Below are 22,275 nucleotides of genomic sequence, written 5' to 3'. Positions count from 1 at the left end.
TTACTTTCACGACTATGTCAATATGATGTTAATTCCAGCATGATACACTTTCACTGCTAATGCAAGTTTCAGTATATGTGATAAACCCCCAGCTGTTTTCTTATTGTATATACTCATCAGAATTTCCAGTGAGGCCAATCTTGTAACATTAAGTACTTCCCTGGGATTTTCTGTTTGGCTAAAGGGAATCAGCAAAAGCATTAGTTGCAAATAAAAGACCATGCCCTATTGTTACATGCAAAGTATCTCTTCAGAGGTGCCTGTCGTCATCTTTGCAGGCTTTCAATAACAACGTAATGACCTTTGTCAAATGGCGATCTAGTTACTGTCAGCAACAGAAGGCATACGTCCAGAGAGAACAAAGGAGCACTTATTTTCACATTCCACTGATGATATTGTGATAACATTTTTGTATAGTTAAAAAAAAAAAAAAAGTGTGCAGATGCTGTGGAACTGATAGAAATTGCAATTTCAATTAAACGCTTTGTAGAGGGAACATAAATCCCTACATATGTCCTATTTTTAAAATGTCTGTCAAATTTTGGATAAAAATACTTTGTACATTATTGTATACAGTGAAACAAGACACAAGATTCCTTCTTGTTTGCAGCCTCATGTATTTTACTGTTCTTTGATACTGGGTAGAACTGAGTTGTGCCTGACAGCTACAACAGTCCCTTGTGTGTATATGTGTATATGTGTGTATATGTGTGTATATACATTTTCAGTGAATTTCTTGTGTGTTAAAAAAATCCATGAAAGTAACAAGGGAATGAGTGGAAAAAAAGAATATAAAGAAAAGCTCAAAAGAATTATGGATGAGTGAATAACAAAAATAATTGTAGTTTCCTCTTGCCTGAAAAATACAGCATAAAGATTATGACATGTCACCTGTCTTGTCTGTACAAAGAGGAAGTTAGACAAGTTATGTCTGAAAATACGCGCTATTTATGAGCCGAATGACAGCTGCCTACTTCTATTCAAGATAGCATTTCTTAGTCATTAATCCCTTACTACCACGTATCTTTCTGTATTACAATGGCATGTCTCAAGTGATGTCCCACATCTACAAACGGAAACAAGGATACCTGAAAGAGAGCCTATTAGCTCCTGGCTTCTCAGGTATTGGACTGCTTCTTAAGAAACATTGCTGAAAAACACCACTAACAGTTTCAGTGGTGACATGGTATGTAATATGCTCATATCAATATTTCCAGAGAGTGCTTTAACTAAATATTTCAGAAGAACATCTCATGAGTATACAGTATACAGTATAATGCACATGAAAGAAGGGAGTGTTTTCTTTTCCGTATATACATGATCCTCATCTCAGTGTGTACAAGGTAAATGAACTAGATTCTTTCCTGGTTATTGATGGGAAGCAGAATCAACATCTCTTATTGCACTTATGGAGAGCAAACAAGGAAGAGATCCACCCCGAAACAAAGATGTCTCTATGAAGAAATACTCCTGGCTTCTCTAAACAGGATCTCCCTCTGCAGTCTCCAAAGTTTTCATCAACTCTTGAGGGGCAAAGGAGTACTGTGGTAGAGCATAAAAGAGAGCTGGGTCAACTTTTGTCAGATGCTTAAAGATTTGGTTACTAGAACTGAAGATCTGGGAGTAGGTTTCCTTTTCCTCTGGGATTATTCTCTTCAGCGATGCTCTAACTATGAAGCTTCATGCCCTCCAGTCAGCCAAATCAGAAAACGATTCTTTTAATCTTCTTTATTCTCAGCCAATGCTTATCTTTCACATCTTCAAGAAAATATGAGAATTGCCTGAGAATCATTTTAATCTTCCTTCTTTTCTTCTTCCAATTTCAGGGTGCTGCTTGGTGTTTCTGTTTTAGGGTCCTCCTGTCCTATATATTTCCTCTGTGAGAGAAAGTTTTTTATGGCACCACTTTTAGACTTACCTAGTCTGCTAGGTAAGTCTAAAAGCACTCTTCTAGGTGCTTCAGCGCCTAGGAGTGCTGAAGGAAAGAATAACTGTTGTTTTCTGTCTTCATCTTAATTCTTGAAAGCTATTCTCCATGTTCCAAAAACCTGGGTTTGTTAAATGTTGTATGGGGGCACAGTGTGTCAAATGCTAAGAATTTGCTAAAACTCCTGAATTTCTAGTGACTAATCTACACTTCGCATGCACTGGCCTTTGTTTCCATTCCACAGATGGCAGTGATGTTGACAATGAAGAAGGCAGTGCAGCTGGGAATGAAGAAAATGTCAAAGGAACAGGTCAGTGGGTGTGGATAACTTTGAGGCCACACTCAGGTGTTTTCTGATTATCTATATGAAACAAGAGAGAGGGAACACCTCCCTCTGACATACTGCCTTCTCTCATGCTTTTGTTTATGTCACAGATAAAGAGGCAAAGAGAGCAACACCAAGAACCAGAAGGGGACATGCTAGAGGGAGAGCCAGACGTGGTGGTGAGGAGGATGGAGATGATCAAGATGAATCAAGGAGAGCTGGGCATCGCAGGCACAGAAACCGGAGAGGACGGGGACGAGCAGGTGGAAATGAGGGCAGTGATTCTGATGGGGATCCTGAAAAAGTGAAGAAGAACAAGGCAAATCAAAAATCCAAGGAAGATGGTGAAGAAGAAGAAGATGGTAAAGGGGATAAAAGTGGGAAAGGCAAAAATGAGAAGAAACTGGACAAAAAGGCTGATAAGAAAGGGAAAAAAGAGAAGGCCAACAAGAAGAAAAAAGATAAAAAGAAATCAGGATCTGGGTAATTCAATTAATTATTATTTTTTAATATAAATCAATTATCTTTCGTAAAACCTGATTTCATTTATAGCTGTGAAATACCAAGTGTCAGTACGACTCACTTATTCATTAGAACACAATGAGAACTGGAGACCCAAGTCCAGTATAGTGGTACCTTGTCAGGAGGCTGTCACAGGTACACGTTGGAACTTGGGGAAATGACCAGCCAGACCCTTTTGGTAGCCTGAGGATTAGAAACAAATCTGTTTAGTCAGAACGGGAACTTGAGCCAGGGTCCCCTAACTGTTGTAAAATGTCCCAAGCTCTTGAGCTGTTCTCTGGAGTGACAGAGGAGGGGAATAAATGACAGAGAGAGATGATAAAGAGTGAGATCTCTACTGCTTTTTCCTAAAACAAACAAACAAGCAAAAGCTACAACAACAACAAAAACAAAAGACAAAAAACATAAAGCTCCTAAACTCAAAACTGATAACCCTTCCAAACTCCAGAGTCTAGCTCTATTTCTAGTGCAGAACTCCAGTCTTGACACTGTTCAGAAAATTAATTTCGTGTTTCTCAGCCATGTTCAAGTCAGCTTTTGTAGAAGACTGATGCCAAAACAAAGCTCAGAGCCAAGAACTGAGATGGGATTTTCCAAAGTTCCAATCTCACCGTTACTCCCACTGAAATATTCTCAGTAACTTTTCCAAAACATTTAATGCAACCTGGCATCTTTGTAAGATTGCACTGGCACAGAAAACTCCTGAAAATTCTTTTTATTCTCTTTCTGTCATCCTGGTGTTCTCTTGCAACCTGTCCTTTTTTTTTTTTTTTTTTTTTTTTTTTTTTCCCCCCCCTCATATTATTGAGAGGAAATAGCCCCTGGGAATGGTGTACAATGAAGCAAATGGAGCTAGACATGCTTATCTCAGTGGAGAGGGACAGAAATTCCCCTTCCCTCATTCAGGACTTGCTACAACCGTGTTCCCAAATGCATCACTGGGGAGCACAAGAGGAGTCAGAAGAAGAACAAAATGCAGTCAGACATGCTGGGGTGTTAATTTTTTCATGATTCCACTTCAGTATACATCTACCTCATTTCCCTTCCCTGCGAGAATGCCTAAAATCTTCCTTAGTGATGGCTATTCACTGTTAAGCCAATTATATTCCAGTGAGTTTTCCTCTACTCATATAAGCAACAGATCTGAATCTGCCAATCCACATTCCTTTCCTTATTGCCACTCATCTATTGTAAATATTTACTGAGCACTAATTTAAAGAGACCACTAAAAATATGAAAAATTGAATGAGGGCATAATGACTTTCATTGTCTTACAAAATTCCAACTATTAAAATGCATAGGCTAAGTATTTTGAAATTGCTACCCAGATCAGGACATTGTTCTTGAAGTAGAAATCACACTTGAAGATACACAACACTTGAGGAAAAAATGATGATGCTTTGGAAGATAATTTGAAAACATTATATTTTTAGACATTTAGGGGACTAGCTGACAAGATTACATAGGAATAAATACCAGAATACTCAAAATAGCTTTCAAAAGAAGAAAAGAAAAGAAAAAAACAAAATCAAAGGAAAATATGGTAGTGATCAGTTTAACTAGGATTCACATAAAGGATTTGCAAACCTTCAGAACAGAAGAGAATGGCTTGAACACAGAAATTAAGCCTGTCTAGCAAGTCTTTTAGGGCCTACCGTAGAAAAGACTATGTATTGTTTCAAAGTATACCTTACTAGTGTACTTTTGTAATGGGAAAAAAAAAAGTAAAATAAATATAGATGATATATTAAATGTGATATTATTCCACAGGGGAATGAGATTGTATTTGCTGATGGTACTATGAATTTTGTTGTCCACAAACAGTGCACATTTACTTTTTGCCTAGGTAACATTGCAAGTCAGCAGATTCTACTGTTGCTACCCTCTTCTTACCTCCTGCTTTTCACGTAAACCAGGAAAACTTCTTTATAACTGATCGTTCTGCATAAAGAATTTCTAAATGAATTATGTGTTCATACAGATTATTATTATTATTATTATTATTATTATTAAATTTTCATTTAGACTTGCTTGGAATTTTGATCTCTGCTGTCTTCTGATAGTGAGTTTTACAGGGTAATTCCATGGCAAAGGAGCTGTACCTGGGTTACTTTAATACTTTCTGCTTTTAGATATGATTGATATCTGTAAAGTAGTGTAAAGGACCTCTCTATATTGTTTGTAATCATCACCTCCAAAATATTTATGATAAATTGCTCCATATAGTCTCACTCACTGTGAATATCTGTGATATTCTTAGGTTCCTGCAGTATTGCTAGGTTCAATGGCTCCATTCAAAAGCTATTTTGTTCTTTAATGGCTTAATTTTGACTGATGGGTCTCATATAGTAACAGTACTTGATAGCACCCATCACTCGAGCCAGAACCTCTTATGTTCTGTCTAGTATGTGCATTTCTCTTTTTACTGTATAGCTCTGATATAAGCAAATCAATTGATTTTAGAAGAATTATTAAAGGATATAGAGCTTTTGCAAAAGTCCAGAGCTACATGGAAGATAAAAGCAGTACATGCACTGCACCTTTTTGCTAGTAGGAAAAGAGCTGAAGAGCACTAAATGCCAGGAGATGTTATGGAGATTATCAATGACCAATAGAATTTTCATACAGAAAATACAGGAAAAATGTAGTCAAATTTATTCACTCACCTCTTTAGTGTCCTAAAGTCCTACCTGTCACAGCATCACAGAATCACAGAATAATTGAGATGGGAAGGAACCTCTGGAGATCATCTGGTCCAACCCCCCCGCCAATGAGGGTCACCCAGAGCACATTGGGCAGGACGGCATCCAGGCAGGTTTTGAATATCTCCAGAGAAGGAAACACCACAGCCTCTCTGAGCAGCCTGTTCTGGTGCTCTGTCACCCTCACAATAAAGAAGCTTTTCCTCATATTCAGGTGGAACTTCCTGTGTTTGTTTGTTGTTTCTCGTCCTATCACTGGACACCACTGATATTTTCCGTCTTTCCCCTGACAACATCCAAACTCCAAGAAAATATTTTCTTCTTAATTTCCACCTCTGTAAAATAACATAAAAAAAAAAAAAACACAACATAAAAATGTAGTTAAATCAGTACAAAGGAGATAAAACTAAATCCAGAACATGAATAGTATGGACAAGTTCATTACATATATGATTTAAGGAAGTGCCATTGATTTCAAGAGTTCTACTGACTTAGGAAAAGATGCAATTTCTGTATTGAATTGAAATCAAGGAACACAGTGCTTGCTGTGGAATTACTGAATGATGCTTTATGATCTGTGTTAGCCTGAAAGCCACAGTGATCCTTTCTGGTCTTCAGATGTGTGAATCACAACCTTTCAAGAATGTCTAAGTCTTTTTTCTTGTAGAAGGCAGAATTCTGATTTTCTGGCTTGACTCTTTTAGTGTTCAACCACTTGAGCTAAAGGAAAAAGCTGCTGCAACAGCACAAAGTTTGACTGTGTAGTGTAAGTAGTTTTGAAAAACAAAACAAAACAAAATTTATTTGTTAAAGATGTTTAGAAATTTGGAAATTTGATTATTTTTCTGGTGCCAAAGGAAAAGGAAAAATGAAAAATAAATTGTGCATGCAAAGATAAATAAACTGGTAGTGGGCAATGGCACAAAAATCATTCTTAACCCTACTTTACCTCTTGTGTTCTGCACAGCTTCTTCTTCTCAGTAAGATTACAGAGAAATGACCTGCCACTCATTTCTTACCACTATCATTGCAGTCTTGTAAATCTGCCTATTTTAATTTTGCACAGCACTATTGTTATTATTATTATTTTCTGCCAAAGGAAATCCCCACTATTGGATATGTTGCTGTCAGCTTTCTATAATGCAAAGCAGCTGAATGTAACAAATGAAGATTTAAAGCTCCCACTAAAACAATTTTTCAAAATCTTTTGGTTCCTCTTAAATCCTTTGACATGACTTTTTCTTTTCTTTATAATGGATCAGAATCGTATGTATCAATCTTTTTATTGACTTTCGTCCATTTGACCTAATCCTTCATATAGTTCTTCACTCGCCCTAACAATATCAGAATAACAATAAATATGTTTGGTTCAAAACTATTTCAGGACCAATTTTGCTTTGTCTAGATTGATATTTTCTGTGGCTTTTTTTTTTTTTTTTTAATTACACGAAGCCTGAAATTTTATGGCTCATGAACTCAACTTTTTTATTTGATAATCTTGTCAGTAAATAGTATTTGAGTCTTTAATAGTGGGTCATCTGATTACTCTGAGAGTTTCTTTCCTCTGTTGGCTTACTTTTTAAACTGCTCCATTGTAGCTTTTGCTGCAGTGTTGTGTATTTCATAAAACCTAAAGGTGGATGAATAATAAGAAATTTATATTTTGATGTGTTGCCAAAAAAAAATTGCTTTTATTTTATTTGTTTCAAAACTTCATAAGTATACAAATATATAAAAATATTCTACTAGGTGTTGCAAGTTTGATTTGGACTCTGAGGAGGCTGGTTACTCCTGCAGAACACTTCCCCCAAAGGAAAAGTCATTCTTCATTTGTAGTATCATTGTTCTGGATGTAGTGCTGGTTCAGCTTTCGCTCTGCACTTCATGTGCAAGTTTTGCCTTTGATACAGTCTATCCTCTCTTCAGTGCAACAGGGAAGGCATTTTCTAGGTGTCAGAGTTTAAAAGAATTAACACCATGTATGCGCTTCACTGAAAACCTTTTCTCTCCTGAGTTTTGGTGATAGTTTTTATTCTCACTTTTATCTGAAGCTCTGATTCTGATTCTGAGGAGGAGCCAATTACAGAGGAAGAATTGGCCAAGCTGAAAGAAGAGGTAGAAGAAAAAAAGAAGCTAATTGCAACATTACGAAACAAGCCATGGAAGATGAAAAAGAAGTTGGCAGTCCTGAAGTATGGTTTGATTTTTGTAATGAATATCTGCAATCCTGCTTTTTACTGTGCAATATTTCTTCTAAACTTTCACTTTATTTCTACACCTACAGACACAATTTACCTCAAATTATCTCTGATATCTCTTTCCCAGGCTGTGCTTTCAGATGAAGTAGAGGTAAATGGCATTGCAGACCAGTGCTTTCTTTTCTCTGTCAGATATGAAAAACTCAAGACTTTTTTGTTTGCCTTTTTTTTTTTTTTTTTTAATTTCCATTACACTCCACCCTCCTGCAAAATCTTTTGTTTTCTACAGTTGTCAAATTTATGTTGGTAGCTTCTTCTACTGCTGTGTTTAATGTCTTTTTAAGGAAAAATTATCCAATTTCATAAATACCCCAACATTACTTGAGCAAAGAGAGAGATTTTTTCTTTCTTTTCTAACTTTCTTGGGAGAAGAACGGATTTTTTTAAAACTTATCAAAAGAAAACATGACTGAAACCTTAGCCTGAATTTCCATGTATTATTAGTCATGTCACATATAAATCTACATTTTTTTTCCTAGCAAATCTATCAATACATTTTCACTAGGAAAAAAAATCAATTACATTTCAGTTAAATTATCAGTTAAATTTCCACCAATCACAAGAAATTGGGTTAACACAGAGATTTTTAAAATTATTATTATTATTATTATTGCCAAAGCTGCTATGCTCCTCTGTTTTAAGTAACTCATTCACTGTGGTACTGACCAAACAACAGCAAAATATATGGTTAGGCACAAGTAACAGGGAAAAGATGAGTTCTCCTCCAGACAGTTTGTTGTTTGGCAAGGAAACATGGACATAGTGGAAGGAGAGAGCATATAAAATATGGTGCGGAACATCTGTGATTATTTTTTTCTAGAAAGTAAGATGAGCTTGGGGAGGATACATTTGCAAAAGGAAAACTATGCACCAAGGTACTCCAAGGAGGGATTCCAAAAAATGTGGTTTTTAATATGCTTGGCTACAGAGCTCTTTGAAGTGGGCTTAGAAGCATAGTAACAGTTTACTTGCCATAAGAAAGTTTGCATTCCAAGAAAAAAAAGGGCAGTTCTTCAAATTAGCTTATTTTGTCTAATTTTATTAACTAAAGAATTACATTTTTTCTATGTTTCTCTATGAACTCAGATTCCAAAAGTAGTTACCAACCATTGCAGACAATCCCATTTAGATTGTCACAGTTCTGTACAGTCATGCATATTTCAGCAGACAAAACGCATATAACCAGAAAACAGATGTAATAAAACAAACAAACAAAAAAAACAAAACACCTGAAATCTAATATTAGGTCACATTTTAAAACATGTACCGAGAATTAGGGATTTAAATCTGCATTTACTATTTTAGTATTTTAGATGAAAGTGATGGAATTTGGAAGTACTCAGTACCTTTGAAAAAATCAAACACAATCATTTATGTACCAAAATACACTAGACAAATTTTTGTAGAGTACTATTTCCATAACTGGATCTCTGGAGTTTGAGTCCAACTGAGTCACAGTGGAAGACCTAGTGTTATTATGCTGCCTAAAATCAGAAAAGTAATACTGTTAGATTGATGGTTGCTCTAATTACGACCACAGTTATAACAATACAAAAGTGCCTATATTAGCACATTTTAGGATATCTATATATTTGTGTTGGATTTTAACATCTTACTAACCATTTGTCCCATAATCATTAGCCTGATACACTGGCGTTATTCTTTTACACAAGGAAAATGGACAAAACCTGGCTCTAGGTGTCTTAAATCCATAAGACAGTCATAACTGACATTTGTATGCTCTTATAATAGCATTTATTGCTCTTGAACTTTTGATAAAGAAATATTTTTTGCTAGCACTTGGGTGTGTCATCTCATTCATAACCAGTGCAGATTTTTGATTCCTATAGGAAACACAGAAAGAAAAAATGCCATATCTACTTAAAGATCAAGAAAAAACTTCCATATTCTTTGTCTTCCAAATTCCACAAAGAAATGTTTCAATGGAAGTTTCTTCTCAACATTAAGAGAAATCTCTTTTGCCAAAATGTACTTCCATGATTGCTTTGTATTAGAACCTATTTTCTTCCCCCAAATGAAAAAAAAAAAACTTTCCCTGTGAATGCTCAAAACCTTTTTACATTTTCATGACAAAACAAAACATGAAAAATACTTTTTGCAGTATTTTGAAAAGCAAATATTAGGGTTGTATATGACTTTTTGTTCTTTACATTTTTTGAAAGAAAAGCTAATTTGTTAGAGCTACTTTTTTGGGGGGAAAGATTTAATTTCTACCAATTTGCCTGCTTTTAAAAAGTGATAAAAAATGAAATATTTCAAAAATATTTCCGTTAGGAATTTTCAAGACTGGATAATGTCTTCTGTGGGTTGACTCAAATCCAGTTTCTTTTCTAAATGCAACCAATTATAATGTATGCATATTTTTAAGAAGTAAGTATTGAAAAACATATAGGATGGGACACACAATTTCTACTTAGCTCTAGTGACAATTTTGTGAAAGGTTAATCTTTTCCTTCATTCTTTTGTTCTGAAAATACATGAACAAGCAATTAATTTTAAAACTTGGTTGCAGAACTGGTCGCTTTGTAGAAAATGCCTTCTGTCAAAACTTGACTGAAACCCTGACTGCTGAAATGGAATTCTTAATTGAGATCCACTACAAAATTAGACCAGCTCTAATTTCTAATTTAGATCCCCATGTCTAGAAAGATGCATTTCAATAGCCCCCTAGCTATTTTCTGTAGAAGTGTGATTGAGGATAGTCCTCTGCTGCGGGGTGTTCCTCTGCAGTTTGGAGCTATACCATCACCTTCAGACTCTCATCTCAGCTTCAGACATGGTCGGGTCTCTATTGGTCTGAAGACATGAAAAGAGGCAGAAAGAAACCATTGAAAGGAGTGAAAAGATGTTACGTGACAAACAGCATTGCTTCTCTCCCCTAACAAGCAGACATGGCTGTGAACAGAGGACATTGCAGTCCCTGTTGTTGAGAGCCTGCGAATGGCTGGAGCCTAGGCTTTTGTCTCATTTCAGAGAAAAATATTCTTGTTCAAAAGAGCTTTCTGGCATTTCTCATTTTCCTTTCACTGGTTTGGATTGTTTGTGAGCACCGTTATTGTGCCTTTTCTATAGGAGATGATAATTCGTGCACTTTCCCTCTTGACACTTGCTACTTAGGACAGCATGAAATTAACTGAAGAGCCATCAGAGAGTAATGACCATCAGTCATTATTTACAACACTGAGGTTAAGAGAGAAGGGGTTAAATTATTGAAAAGATTTTTGAATTAGAAAAAGACACAAAAGAAAAATCTCATGGGACTGTTGCAAGTTGGAGAAACTCCAGGGAAAGTTATCCCAATTTACAGCTAAATGTTTGATTTGGGGGACTGCATCACTGTCTATGCATTCACTTGATTGGTTTTTGCATAGATATGAAGCTAAAGGGAAGGTTCAAAAGCTGTGCTATTGTGTTTGGATCTGGAATACTAATCTCATTATTGGGTAGATAAGGGTTTGTGCTCCATAACAGAAAGACTATTAATAGTTATGTAGTTTACCTCTGCTAGAGAATTTTATTAAAGTTCCATACAATCAGGTAATGGTACATAAGAATCCAGAAACATGCCAACTGTGGTCTCAGTTTAAGACTATACCACAAGACAATTAACAAACTATCAAAACAAACAAAATGATGATAGGAAATAAAGCAAAACAACAACAACAACAAAACAGCAGTCAAGTGTCAGGTTTTGGCCTTTCAAAGGAATTCCAATTAAATACAGAGTGTAAAGTCAACTATGAAAACTTACTAGTTTTTATAAATAATCCAAGGAGCACAGCAATCTCTTCATATGCCAAGGACAAAATCTTTCTTTTTCTCTTTCTTTTTCTTTCTTTTTTCTTTCTCTCTTTCTTTTTTTTTCTTTTTTTCTTTTTTTTTTTTTTCCCAAGAAATTTATTTTATCAAAGAATCCAATGAGACAGATAAGTAGAAAGAAAATACTTTATATGTATACAAAATCCAAAGGTAACTATATACATAAAGTGAATGTGTAAGACGACAGAAATTTCTCATCTTTGGATGGGATGTCTGAAATCCAGTGAATCTGTATTTCAAGTTTCTTGATGTGGGCATTTCAAGTTTTTTACTGGCAGTCCTGGAGGCCAGCCTGGCTGTCCTGAAGGTTGGCTGGGTATTGAATAACACTGTAATTTGCCCATTATTATTGCCAAACTGCTTTCAAGTGAGCTGTGGCTGGCAATAGCTGTTTTGCGGTCAGCTTTTAGCCAATATTTTTAAGATTAGGAAAAGTCCTGGGTGATCAATATTGATACGACATTTGTTTTTAATGAGTTTTTTGATCTTGGACACTGAAACCTTCCTGAACTGTTACTGAAAAATGTGAGCAATCCACTTGAATCCTGTTCATTAACAGCAACCTCTGAGAGCTGTAATTCATCCTTTCTGTGCAACACTGAAGTGCCCGAAGTACTGTACACCTAGCACTTTGTGAGCTGTAACTCCACACCTAGTATTAATAATTAACTCAGGCTTCTCTGGGACAATAATGCTGGGCCCCATGAAACATTTATTAGTTCCTTTTGTCTGTAATTCAATTAATAAGGTTTCTCTGAAGCCTCTTTAAATTCACAGTTAGCTAACGGGGCACACTTTGGCCTGTCTTGTGATATAGATAATTTACCTATAACACATGATACCAGCGATTACAAAGCTCAGTTTTGTCACCCTGTGTTGCTTTTGACACGTCCTCGTGTTGGTGAAGTTGCACTACTTCCAAGTGGTTGTGCACATATTTGTGTGTGGTTTTTGGTCATTGCTGAGGTTTCTAAAATAGCTGTACTGATTTAAGATTAATTTTTATTGCTTGATCATTCTACCTGTCTTCACGTTTTATTTTTAGAACAAAAGAAATGGAGAAAAGGGCAAAATGTGGCAAAAGTCTGTTGGGATGTACAAATAGTCTTTTTTTTTTTTTTTTTTTCCTGAGGTGGACTGGACATCAAGGTAGAAAGCTGAATTAAATAACATATTGAATTATATTTAATAAAGATGAGCGTGTGTCACAGACACTGACTGGAAAGGACATTCCCTGACTGAATGCTGTCATGTTATTGCTGACCTTTTAAAGCCAGGAAGCTTTAAGTAGACACTGGGGTTTTTCTTAGCCTGTAAATCACAAAATTTGGGAGTAGCCCAGCGGGACCAACAGACTGCAGAGCTGTTGAGGGAAGAATTGATGAGGGAAGAAGGAAAACTTGTTTTGTTTGATATCTCCAGCAAAATCATATAGTTATGTTTTCTGTATCGTTTCCTTGCACATAACTGCACACACCTTCTCTGCCTCCTTCAGCCACAGGACATCTCTCAAGCTCTGCCTCTGCACTGAATTTGCTTTTTCTGATATTTCATTAAAATTCTGATTGGAATTTTTCATAGAATCACATTGTTATTGAGATTTGCTTTTAATTGCCAATTGCATAAGTTCTTTACGTTAGTCATTCATATATTCATGGATGCAGCTAACAGATAAGTTGCTATGAGGCACATAACTCCTCTATATGCCTGCAAATGATGACGTTCCCTTATAAGACCTAATCTCTCTAAATAAGCAGTACAAAAATGTTCTTTAAAATAGTATTGGTAAAGAAAAATCCACCATGTGCACAGAAAGGTAAAACATGCTTGAAGATCATCAAAGGTAACTTGATTTCACTCATTTCAAGTGAAAGAAAACTTTCATTCTCTCTTAAAAAAATACAAAAGAATTTCATTTATTTCAACTTAATAATAATGCAATATAGCATGTTCTACCTTATTTACATGTGCTACTCTATTTATTAACTATGTGATGATTTTGGCTATTATTTCACATGAATAGGAAACGTTAATTATTAATTAATATTAAAAGTATTATTAATTAATATTAAAATATTATTAATAGCCACATTTTTATGCATGGTTGAAATATCTTCTTATCATAGTCATTGTGAAATATACATTAAGGTTTTAATGCCAAAAGCCATGCTGTTTTGTAACTGGATTAGAAGGTAAATACAGTCAAAATGGAAAATTAAAGTAATTCTGTAAGTCCACCATTTGGATTTAATTGAATCTTTTAAGGTTTATACAATACATTTTTAAGTACAGACCAAACAATATACAAAAGCATGAAAGGAGTTGCCTCACATTTCATTCATGAAGCAAAAAGAAGCTTTGCAAACATACTTCATGCATGGTTACAACCATTTTTGTGCTCCAGTCTGCTGTGTGTAAGTCAGTTAACTGCATGTATAAACACTCAGTGGGAAGTTGAACTGGTATCAGACAGTTGTCTGGTTTGGCTCTTCTGTAATGATGAACTTAGCCTTGTGCAGGACAATGGAGTGAAAATATGAGAAAAGTGGATTATAAATCAGTCACATTTAGGAGAGGCTTATAACAGTTCTGTAACCAGTGCACACTGGAACAGGGCAGTGTTGGGAGAGAGGGGAAGGAGGGAGAGAGGAAACCACAGACACAGGTGGGGCAAAACCAAAGGAAGCATTCAGGAAAGTCATCAACATTAACCATGGGAATCTGGATCAAAACCTTCAAAAAACAATATTTTGGTTTGTTGTAGAAAGCCAGAAAATGGAGCAAAAGCTTAACTACTACTAAAATCTAACTTGGAGGCAGGAAAGCAAAAGAAATACTGTTTTTTTTTTTTTTTTTTGTACAAAAACTTGTAAAAAGACATTTCAAACAAGCAAACACAGGGCTTAGATTGAGAATTTGAAATAAATCCTTTTATGACTTTCACTGTGGAAAATTCCTTCTAGTTCTGGCTTAGAATAATTTTATCATACAACAAGTTTGTGGAGAACTGTGTTCGGCCACAGACACAAACTGCGTTGATATCCACCGTGGAGAATTTTAAGTGTCTTAATGGTTGTTTTCATATTATCCCCTTAATTTTCTAATTTATTGCTTCACTTAAAACAAATCAAACCAACCAAACAAAAACCCAACAACCCCAAAGCCTACATTTTGAAATCTTCATGTTCTGCAGCTTAACTGTATGCAGTTAGCGACTGAAAGCATATGCTTTCTAGAGTTCTGTAGGCTTTGACTTCAGTAACTTTTCATGAACTAGCTTGCATTACATGGTGACAGAAGTGATGGTATAAAGCTTTTCTCTTAAGAAAAATATGATGTGGTGACTTAGAGGATTGCTACATGCTCAGTTTATTGATTCTGGCTGATTTTATGGTATGACTTCAGCACTGACTGTGGAGTTTATGAGGACGCTGCCACCTACTGTTAAGATTGACTTGTATCTCTCCAGACAGTGCAGCAAGATTTTAAACCCTGAGGGCACGGATTTAAATGGGACTCTTGGACACTTTTCTTGAAGATGGAAGAATATATTTTCTCTCATTTATTTGAGATGGCTAGAATGTAAGAGTGGAATTATTTTGCAAATCAAAGTGAAAGAATGAGATGTAAGCCAGAATATCTCTGAAAAACCTGAGTGACTTGGAAAATGCTAGGGTCTCAATCACTGTCAAAGTTAGCTAAGTACAGAAAAATCAGAGTCAAAGAACCAGAATATAAATGTGATCCAGAACCACAGTATAAGTACAATGTGATGCAGAAGCATGAAGTAAGAGATCTCAAGAGCCTTAAAAAGACTCTGACTATATTTCTGAGGAACAATTGGAAGTGGTGAGGAGGAGATAGTACATGTGAATGTGCGTCTGAAGGGGTGGCTGCGTGTTTTTTTTTTTTTTTTCTTGTTAATCTGAGTCTGTGCATGCCTTTTGCCACAGGGAAAGAATATAAAAATAAAAATAATAAAAAAGAACTGACTGGCTTGGGACCCATGTCACAGTGTGTAGTTTTGCTTCTACCAACCTGAGTCCTTAAAGGAGAAAATTAGGAAATTGGTGGAAAAAATCATGCTGTAGTCCTGTGGCTGTCAAGAGAACTGACACTTGTCCTGATGTCTCACCATTTAGGTTTAGGTGTGAGTGGGAAGGTGAGAGTGCTCAGAAGGCTATCAAAGAGTGAAAGTTGAACTCAGTAATTCAATCTGAATCATCTTGAAAAGTATGAAAACAACAGTTTATTGGGAGCCTTGGCACTGGGAGGTAAAGAGAGTAGTGCAATGGGTGTCTAGTTTATACAGGTCTTCAAAAGAAAATAAAAAGATTAACCTAAGCATTTGTAGTTACTAAAACTACAGTATTATACGGTAAAAAACACAGTATTTTATAAGATGTAGAAATTTTAGCCAAGAGTTGAGAGGAATTTTGATGTGGCTAATAGCATTCTTCACGTTACTTTCATTCTCCTTTATCACAGCAACACCACTGTTTTGCAAAGCCAATGTCAGATTTTGTAGCTTGACACAATCTTTTTGCTTGCTCATGTGAGTAAAATCTGTGAGCAGCAGATATAAACATGATAATTATTTTCACTCAGTGAACTTAGAGTGTCTAAAGAAGCACCTCTAGAGGAATGTACACCACAATTAATATTTTCCCAATAATTTTTTCCCAAGTACTTAGTGTAATATTTAATATAATATAGAGTGCTCTGCAGTTGTCCAGTGTGATGATACAGTAGTACAGTGAGAATACACTGACAACTAAGAATTCTTCCTCCATTTGCCGGTGTTTTAGGTAAGGATAAGTGACTTTTAGGGCATATTTTGTCAATAGAGAGATGCATGAAAGTTATGATTATAAATGAAGATGAGATGAAATGGAGGAAATACTAGTATGTTCTTGGCCTTAAATGTTTATTATTTTCATCCATGGACATCATGCCTTTTAAAACAATTTAAAAAAAACAATTTAAAAAATCTTTCCAAATTTGTGTCATCAGTTTGTGTTCTATATCTTTATAAGCAAAATTTCAGTCTTTTGGGGACCACTACAAAATTTTTCTTTATAGTTACAGATGATATATGCAGAAATTCTGAACAGCTGAATTAAATATAGTCTTGGGAAGGATAGGCACAGGGGAACCAAGGCTCTAGTGTATACATATCTATGTACTAAAAATGAAAATAAATTTTTCTTAGGCAGATGGATGACAGAATCTCAGAGCTTTTCTTTCTAAGCTTTACTAAGGGAACAAGTTCACACAAAACTCTATAAAGACTTAGAAAAACTACATTACTGTGGTAGACACAATATTAAGTTTACTGCAGCATCATCTATACCTCTCTTTTGCAATTATTTTCCAGGGAAGCCCAGCTTTTTGTTGAAAAGTTTGAAGGTGCTCTTGGAAAAGGAAAAGGAAAAAAGTTCTATGCATACAAAGTGATGATGACCAAGGTAAGTATGTTATTTTACTAACTTCCTGTAATGCAGAAGGGGAGCCTTTTGAAGATTACTGCCACATGTACCCATCTTCCAAAATAATTTTCCTTGTCTTAATTTGAAATTCAACACTTTTGTTTCCACTGCTCTTACATGTAATAATTTCAAATGCAAGCTCACAATTTGATTGAGACATATATCGAGATAAAAATGAACAGTATTGCAAGACCTGCAAAGACACATATCTGGTCATGTATTTAGTAAAAGTTAATTTTTCTTGGCATAAATTATGTTTATCTGTTGACTGGATCCTAAGACCTGTCTTTCTCTTGATCTTGTGAAAGATCAGAAAGTGTCTTTTTGTTCCACAGAAAAAATACTGGGGCATCTCCACTAAGCCAAGACTCTAGAGCTATATCCTAGATATATTCCAGAAAACAATACAGCTCTGCAGGATTGTGACTGAAAGACTGAATGGTGGTTGCTGGTCCACATTATACGTGTTCTGGCAGGACTTTGGCCTAAGTCAAAGTAAGGTCCCATGGACTAAATACCCACTAGCAGTCTTCTAGAGTACAGCTTAGTTTTATGCTTAAAAACTTAGTTTTATGCTCTGACACAGCTTTAAATTGCAAAGATAAGTGCTGTAAATTGGGATGATTTTGGAGATTCACTAGGAAAAAAAAAACAAACAACAACAAAACAAAACAAGCAAACAAGAAACACACTCCTGATCTAAACTAAAATGATGATGCAGAATAATGTTAAGCACATTTGGCAAGACCACTTAATCTGGCCAGCATCACCTTTAGGTAGACTGGCTTTTCTGCAGGCAGATGTGTAGTCAAATCTTATTAGCATTAATATTCACACAAATAAATAATTAGGCTTTCAAACTCAGATGTGCACCAGAAGCTCAATTACAGAAGTTATACTTATCCATTAGACAAAATACTGAGTAGAGTAATTGCAATTAAATGACACAGTTTGAGCTCCAAATCTGAATTTTGAATATCAAAGGAAAGAACAAATTAAATTCTCAGAAACAAATAAAAAAAAAAAAAAGAATGGCATGAAAGGAACAGATTCTTTAATCATTTTTCTCGTGGAAGATATAGGGACTTCACCCAAAGCCAGTAGGAAACATATTCAGAGGAAATAAAAGGAGATAGTTCTTTATAAGCTAGTGTTTCTGTTGCAGTGGGCTCTGCCAAAGGATGCTCTGGATGATTAAGGGTTTTCATTAGCTCAAGTGGAAAATGCACATTTGGGGTCAAAGATTATGTTTTTGTTTGCTTGTTTGTTTTTAATATGTAACCCTTTTCAGAAATGGATGAAATTTCAAAGAGATTTTGAGAATTTTAAGACAGCCTGCATACCCTGGGAAATGAAAATCAAGGAGATTGAGAGTAAGTACTTGTGAAAGGTAATAAAGAATAATATCTAGTATTATATTTCTGATGCATGCCAAAATTTTAAATTGCTTTTCAGTGCTTTAGAAATACCTATCTGTATTCAATGTGTGGTATAAATGCAATAAGTATTTCTTCTTTCATTAATACTTATTAAGCTTGATATAATAGCTTGTTGAAAAGTTCCTTGAGAGAGTGTTAGCCAATTTACGCAACGATAAACAGTGAACAGATTAGGAACCAGTGTTGAATTTAATCCTGGAAAACAGATATTGGGATTAGCTGTTGTCTACATTGACTTTGCTTGTATTCATATTATAATAATTTCTGCGACTTTTGGTGGTGGTGGTGGTGGTTTTTTTTTTTTTTTTTTTTTCTTTTCTTCGTTATCTTGAGCCCAATGTTAGAGGTCTTACAAAGTTATTTCTCTCATTTTCAATCACATAATACAACATGGAGCAAAAATTAGTGGTCTTGGACATCACCACATACTAGGCATAAATATAAGGAGAAAAATGTAGTTAGTCCTATGGGTATGTTTCAGAGTAAGTTTTTGGCATAGGTTTTAAACTGCATGTCTCTCTTTGAAGGAAATTCAGGTTACCTTCATGGGTACCTTACTGAGGTTCTGCCACCGATGAATGCAGCTGAGAATGCAATAGTGCCTGACTTTAGAGAAGTTGCCTTTTGGAGAAGCTGTCAGTTGTGTCAAAGTGCAATAGCCAGAAGAGCAGGAAAATGATAAATTGTGAATTCTGTGGAGTTTTGGACTACAAAATAACCCTTGAGGAGAACTTACTTATATAATGTCCTTAAACATATGGTCTATGGACTGCTGAACACATTATCTGTATACTTAGGGTGAAGTTTAGAAGAAGCTGCTGGATATGCATAGTTAAAATCAAATTCAGCAGCAGGATGCACATGGTAGCTTACTGGTATGGACACATAATAGACATCTTGAGAATGTGTGGGAATCATGTTTCTGCTAGTTTCCACAAAGAAGTAGTCCTGGCACAAGCTGTTCTTTTAGTAATGACTTTCAACTGGCACTTTTATTTCTTTGTAAAATATGCATTCAAAAATAGAAGTAGATGTATATTCCAGTCTTGCTTTCATATCTATTTACTTTTTCATTCACAATGAGTAATATTTTTACTGTCACCTGGAAGCTCTCAAAAGCATAGTAGGATAACACTTTTTCATAATCTCAAGAGGGAGGATTGTGAAATTCACTCTTTTTCTATTATATTTATTATTATATTTGTTCATCTCATTGCTAATGCAAATTGTTTTTATTTGTAGAAACAATCTTCTGTCTGAATACTAGTAAGTTAAGAAGTACACTTAGATTACAGTTGAGTCCAAAATTCTATAGTCTAGAAAAAAGACTTCGAGGAAAAAGCTCTGAAATATTGCATAAAAAATAAATTTTAAATCACAATTTATTTGATTCTGGTTAACTCAAACAGTAGCTCTTAGCATGTACATCGTATTAACAAATATACAGTACTGAGATCAAGGTCATCTTAATGATGACATTGATGAAGTTGCCAACTCACAGACAAAAAGCATATTAAAAAGATATTAAAAAAGAAGTGAGAGAAACTGAAATTGAAGAAAACCAGTCAGTGTGTAAGGAAAGAGTACAAGGAAAGAGTAAATATTAAGATACATTGAGACACAGAAAACAGACTGAAAAAAGGCTGCTTCAACTTTGACCTGATTGTCACCTTAATGTATACATAGATAGGATATGTATCAGTATTACAGTATTGGTAATACTCTAACAAGATTAGTAAATGGATGTGTTCTTAATAATAGACCTGATTGACTTTTGACTCCTCAGTCACAGAGCCAATGGCTTTCTCTTTTGAGTTTAAGTTCAGTGCTTTGTAAAATGAAAGTAATTCTACTGCCTTAAGCATGTAGTATCAGACAACGAACAGGATGAGTCTGATACTGTTTATGAAGAATTCAACAGTAATAGAACTTTCGTTGCTTAAAATTCCCTTGGGACCTGCAGAACATTGAACAAGTGAGAGTATCTTGTTGGCACAGGTAACACCACACATGTAACCACTGAATCCTCCAGTACACCCAAAAGAATGAAGAGGGATTGAAGAAAGTGATTGAACACTAGGACTGGACACCAGGATCAATATTTAAAAAATAGATACTGCCATTAGACAGCATTATGTTTGTGAACTCTTGGTCATGTTAGCTCCCATGGGCTGTACTCTCATGGCAAAGTATGGTTGCATGAAGGAAATTGAACACGGTCTACACAACAGTTCATTTCCAGAGGAGACAGTACAGTGAAATAAACTGCAAATAATATCATATTGTGACAGGTAAAGTAGGCTGTTTGGACCACTCTTGGAAATCTAGTGATACAAAATGCTCTGGCAGAGTTCACTGCTACAGAACTGGGTCTGTACAACTGCTTTCCACATTGCTACACAGTACAGCATGTGCAAAATATTTTGTGTGTGTGTGTATGTGCATGTGATAATTTTTTACCACCAGGACACAGAAGGGTATCTGGCATATTTCTTCCTCATTGACAAAAGCAGGCAGGGTTGCAGAGAGGTTGCAAATGAAATGTAAATTAAGGTCCTATATGACGGTGAAAGGTCAGTTAGGCACTACTGGGTAAGATTGCTTTGACTTAACAAGAAATATTGTACTGGTGAAAAAATGTTAAAAGAAATAAAATGCTTTCTTTCATGCAAATGTAAAAGCATAGGTAGCTATGCTGCCCTACGATCACCAAATGATGCTGGAAAGCTGGCGAAAAACATTACAATAAACACACTTCATGAGAACAACAGAACTGTGAAATTCACATGAAGTCAGTAGAAATAGTATAGTTTTATGTAAAAGAAGTCAAATGAAGAATGGGTTGTACTGGTGCAAGTGCTGTGCCGTGCCTGTGCCCGGGATACTACTGAACTGAAAAATTCTTTGGGACATTGCTTGTACACTAGAAAGACCTAGGAAGAAAATGATTCATGCTAAGCAAGCTCTGCTGTGCCTATGGACAAGGAGCAGTGGGATTGCTAATGTTTAGACAATAAAATTCTTGAAAGAGTTTTCCTTTCTGTGATAACTGTAATCAACAATATTATTAATCACCAATATTATTTAATAATAATAAATGACATAATAAGGAAACAGGATAAAGAAGAAAAAAGGAATTACTAACTATTTTTAAGCCCTAGCAAGCAAACTTTCATCTTTAACCTTCAGCTTATTTATGTAACGTTGCCCGATATAATGAATAGGGACCTTGTTCTCTCAGCACTCTTCCATCGGGTCTGACTCTTTCAGGCTGCCAGCTATCTAGAAAGACTGAGTATCAGCTTGAAGTGCTGTGTTACCTCAGACAGCCTCTCTGCTTCAAGCTCAGAGTCCTTTACAGCAAAGGGAGCCCAGCTTAAAAATAACACACATCAAGGTACGCTGTATGCATCATCCATCTACCTGAAATAAGTGAATCTGCTTTTTTTTTTTTTTTTTTTTTCTCTTCACATTCAGGAGAGGTAGAAGTTGATAATTAAACATATGAAATGCTTACATTTGAAAAAGAGACACTTTTATAACACAATGACACAATTAATTAATTAATAATTTCCTTACAGAATAGGCATTCAGTAGTATCTTTGCAACAGGGCTCAATGGGAAACACATTGCTATATTGGGACAGGGGAAGCTTCTCTGTTCCACAGCTGTAATTGACATGGTTCATTCCAATGCATAGTATAAATAAAGTATTACACTTTCATACGTACCTGGAACTTGCTGTACCTCAGAATAAATATAAAATGCTGGTG

At 35.4% G+C, this 22,275-nt stretch overlaps 1 protein-coding gene across 1 annotated transcript in view; it reads left to right on the top strand.

Annotated features, from left to right (window-relative positions):
• The first annotated feature begins 1,055 nt into the window (after nt 1-1,055).
• Nucleotides 1,056-22,275, top strand: part of TMC1 (transmembrane channel like 1) — a 72,868-nt gene continuing 51,648 nt past the window's right edge. The window contains exons 1-6 of the mRNA XM_035558542.2: nt 1,056-1,122; nt 2,172-2,237; nt 2,363-2,735; nt 7,528-7,668; nt 16,952-17,042; nt 18,355-18,436. Of these exons, the coding sequence (XP_035414435.2) occupies nt 1,056-1,122; nt 2,172-2,237; nt 2,363-2,735; nt 7,528-7,668; nt 16,952-17,042; nt 18,355-18,436 (820 nt within the window). The remainder of the gene's footprint in view (nt 1,123-2,171; nt 2,238-2,362; nt 2,736-7,527; nt 7,669-16,951; nt 17,043-18,354; nt 18,437-22,275) is intronic.

Source organism: Cygnus atratus, chromosome Z (genome assembly GCF_013377495.2).
Source record: "Cygnus atratus isolate AKBS03 ecotype Queensland, Australia chromosome Z, CAtr_DNAZoo_HiC_assembly, whole genome shotgun sequence".
NCBI lineage: Eukaryota > Metazoa > Chordata > Aves > Anseriformes > Anatidae > Cygnus > Cygnus atratus.
This window is presented reverse-complemented; position numbering and strand designations above follow the sequence as displayed.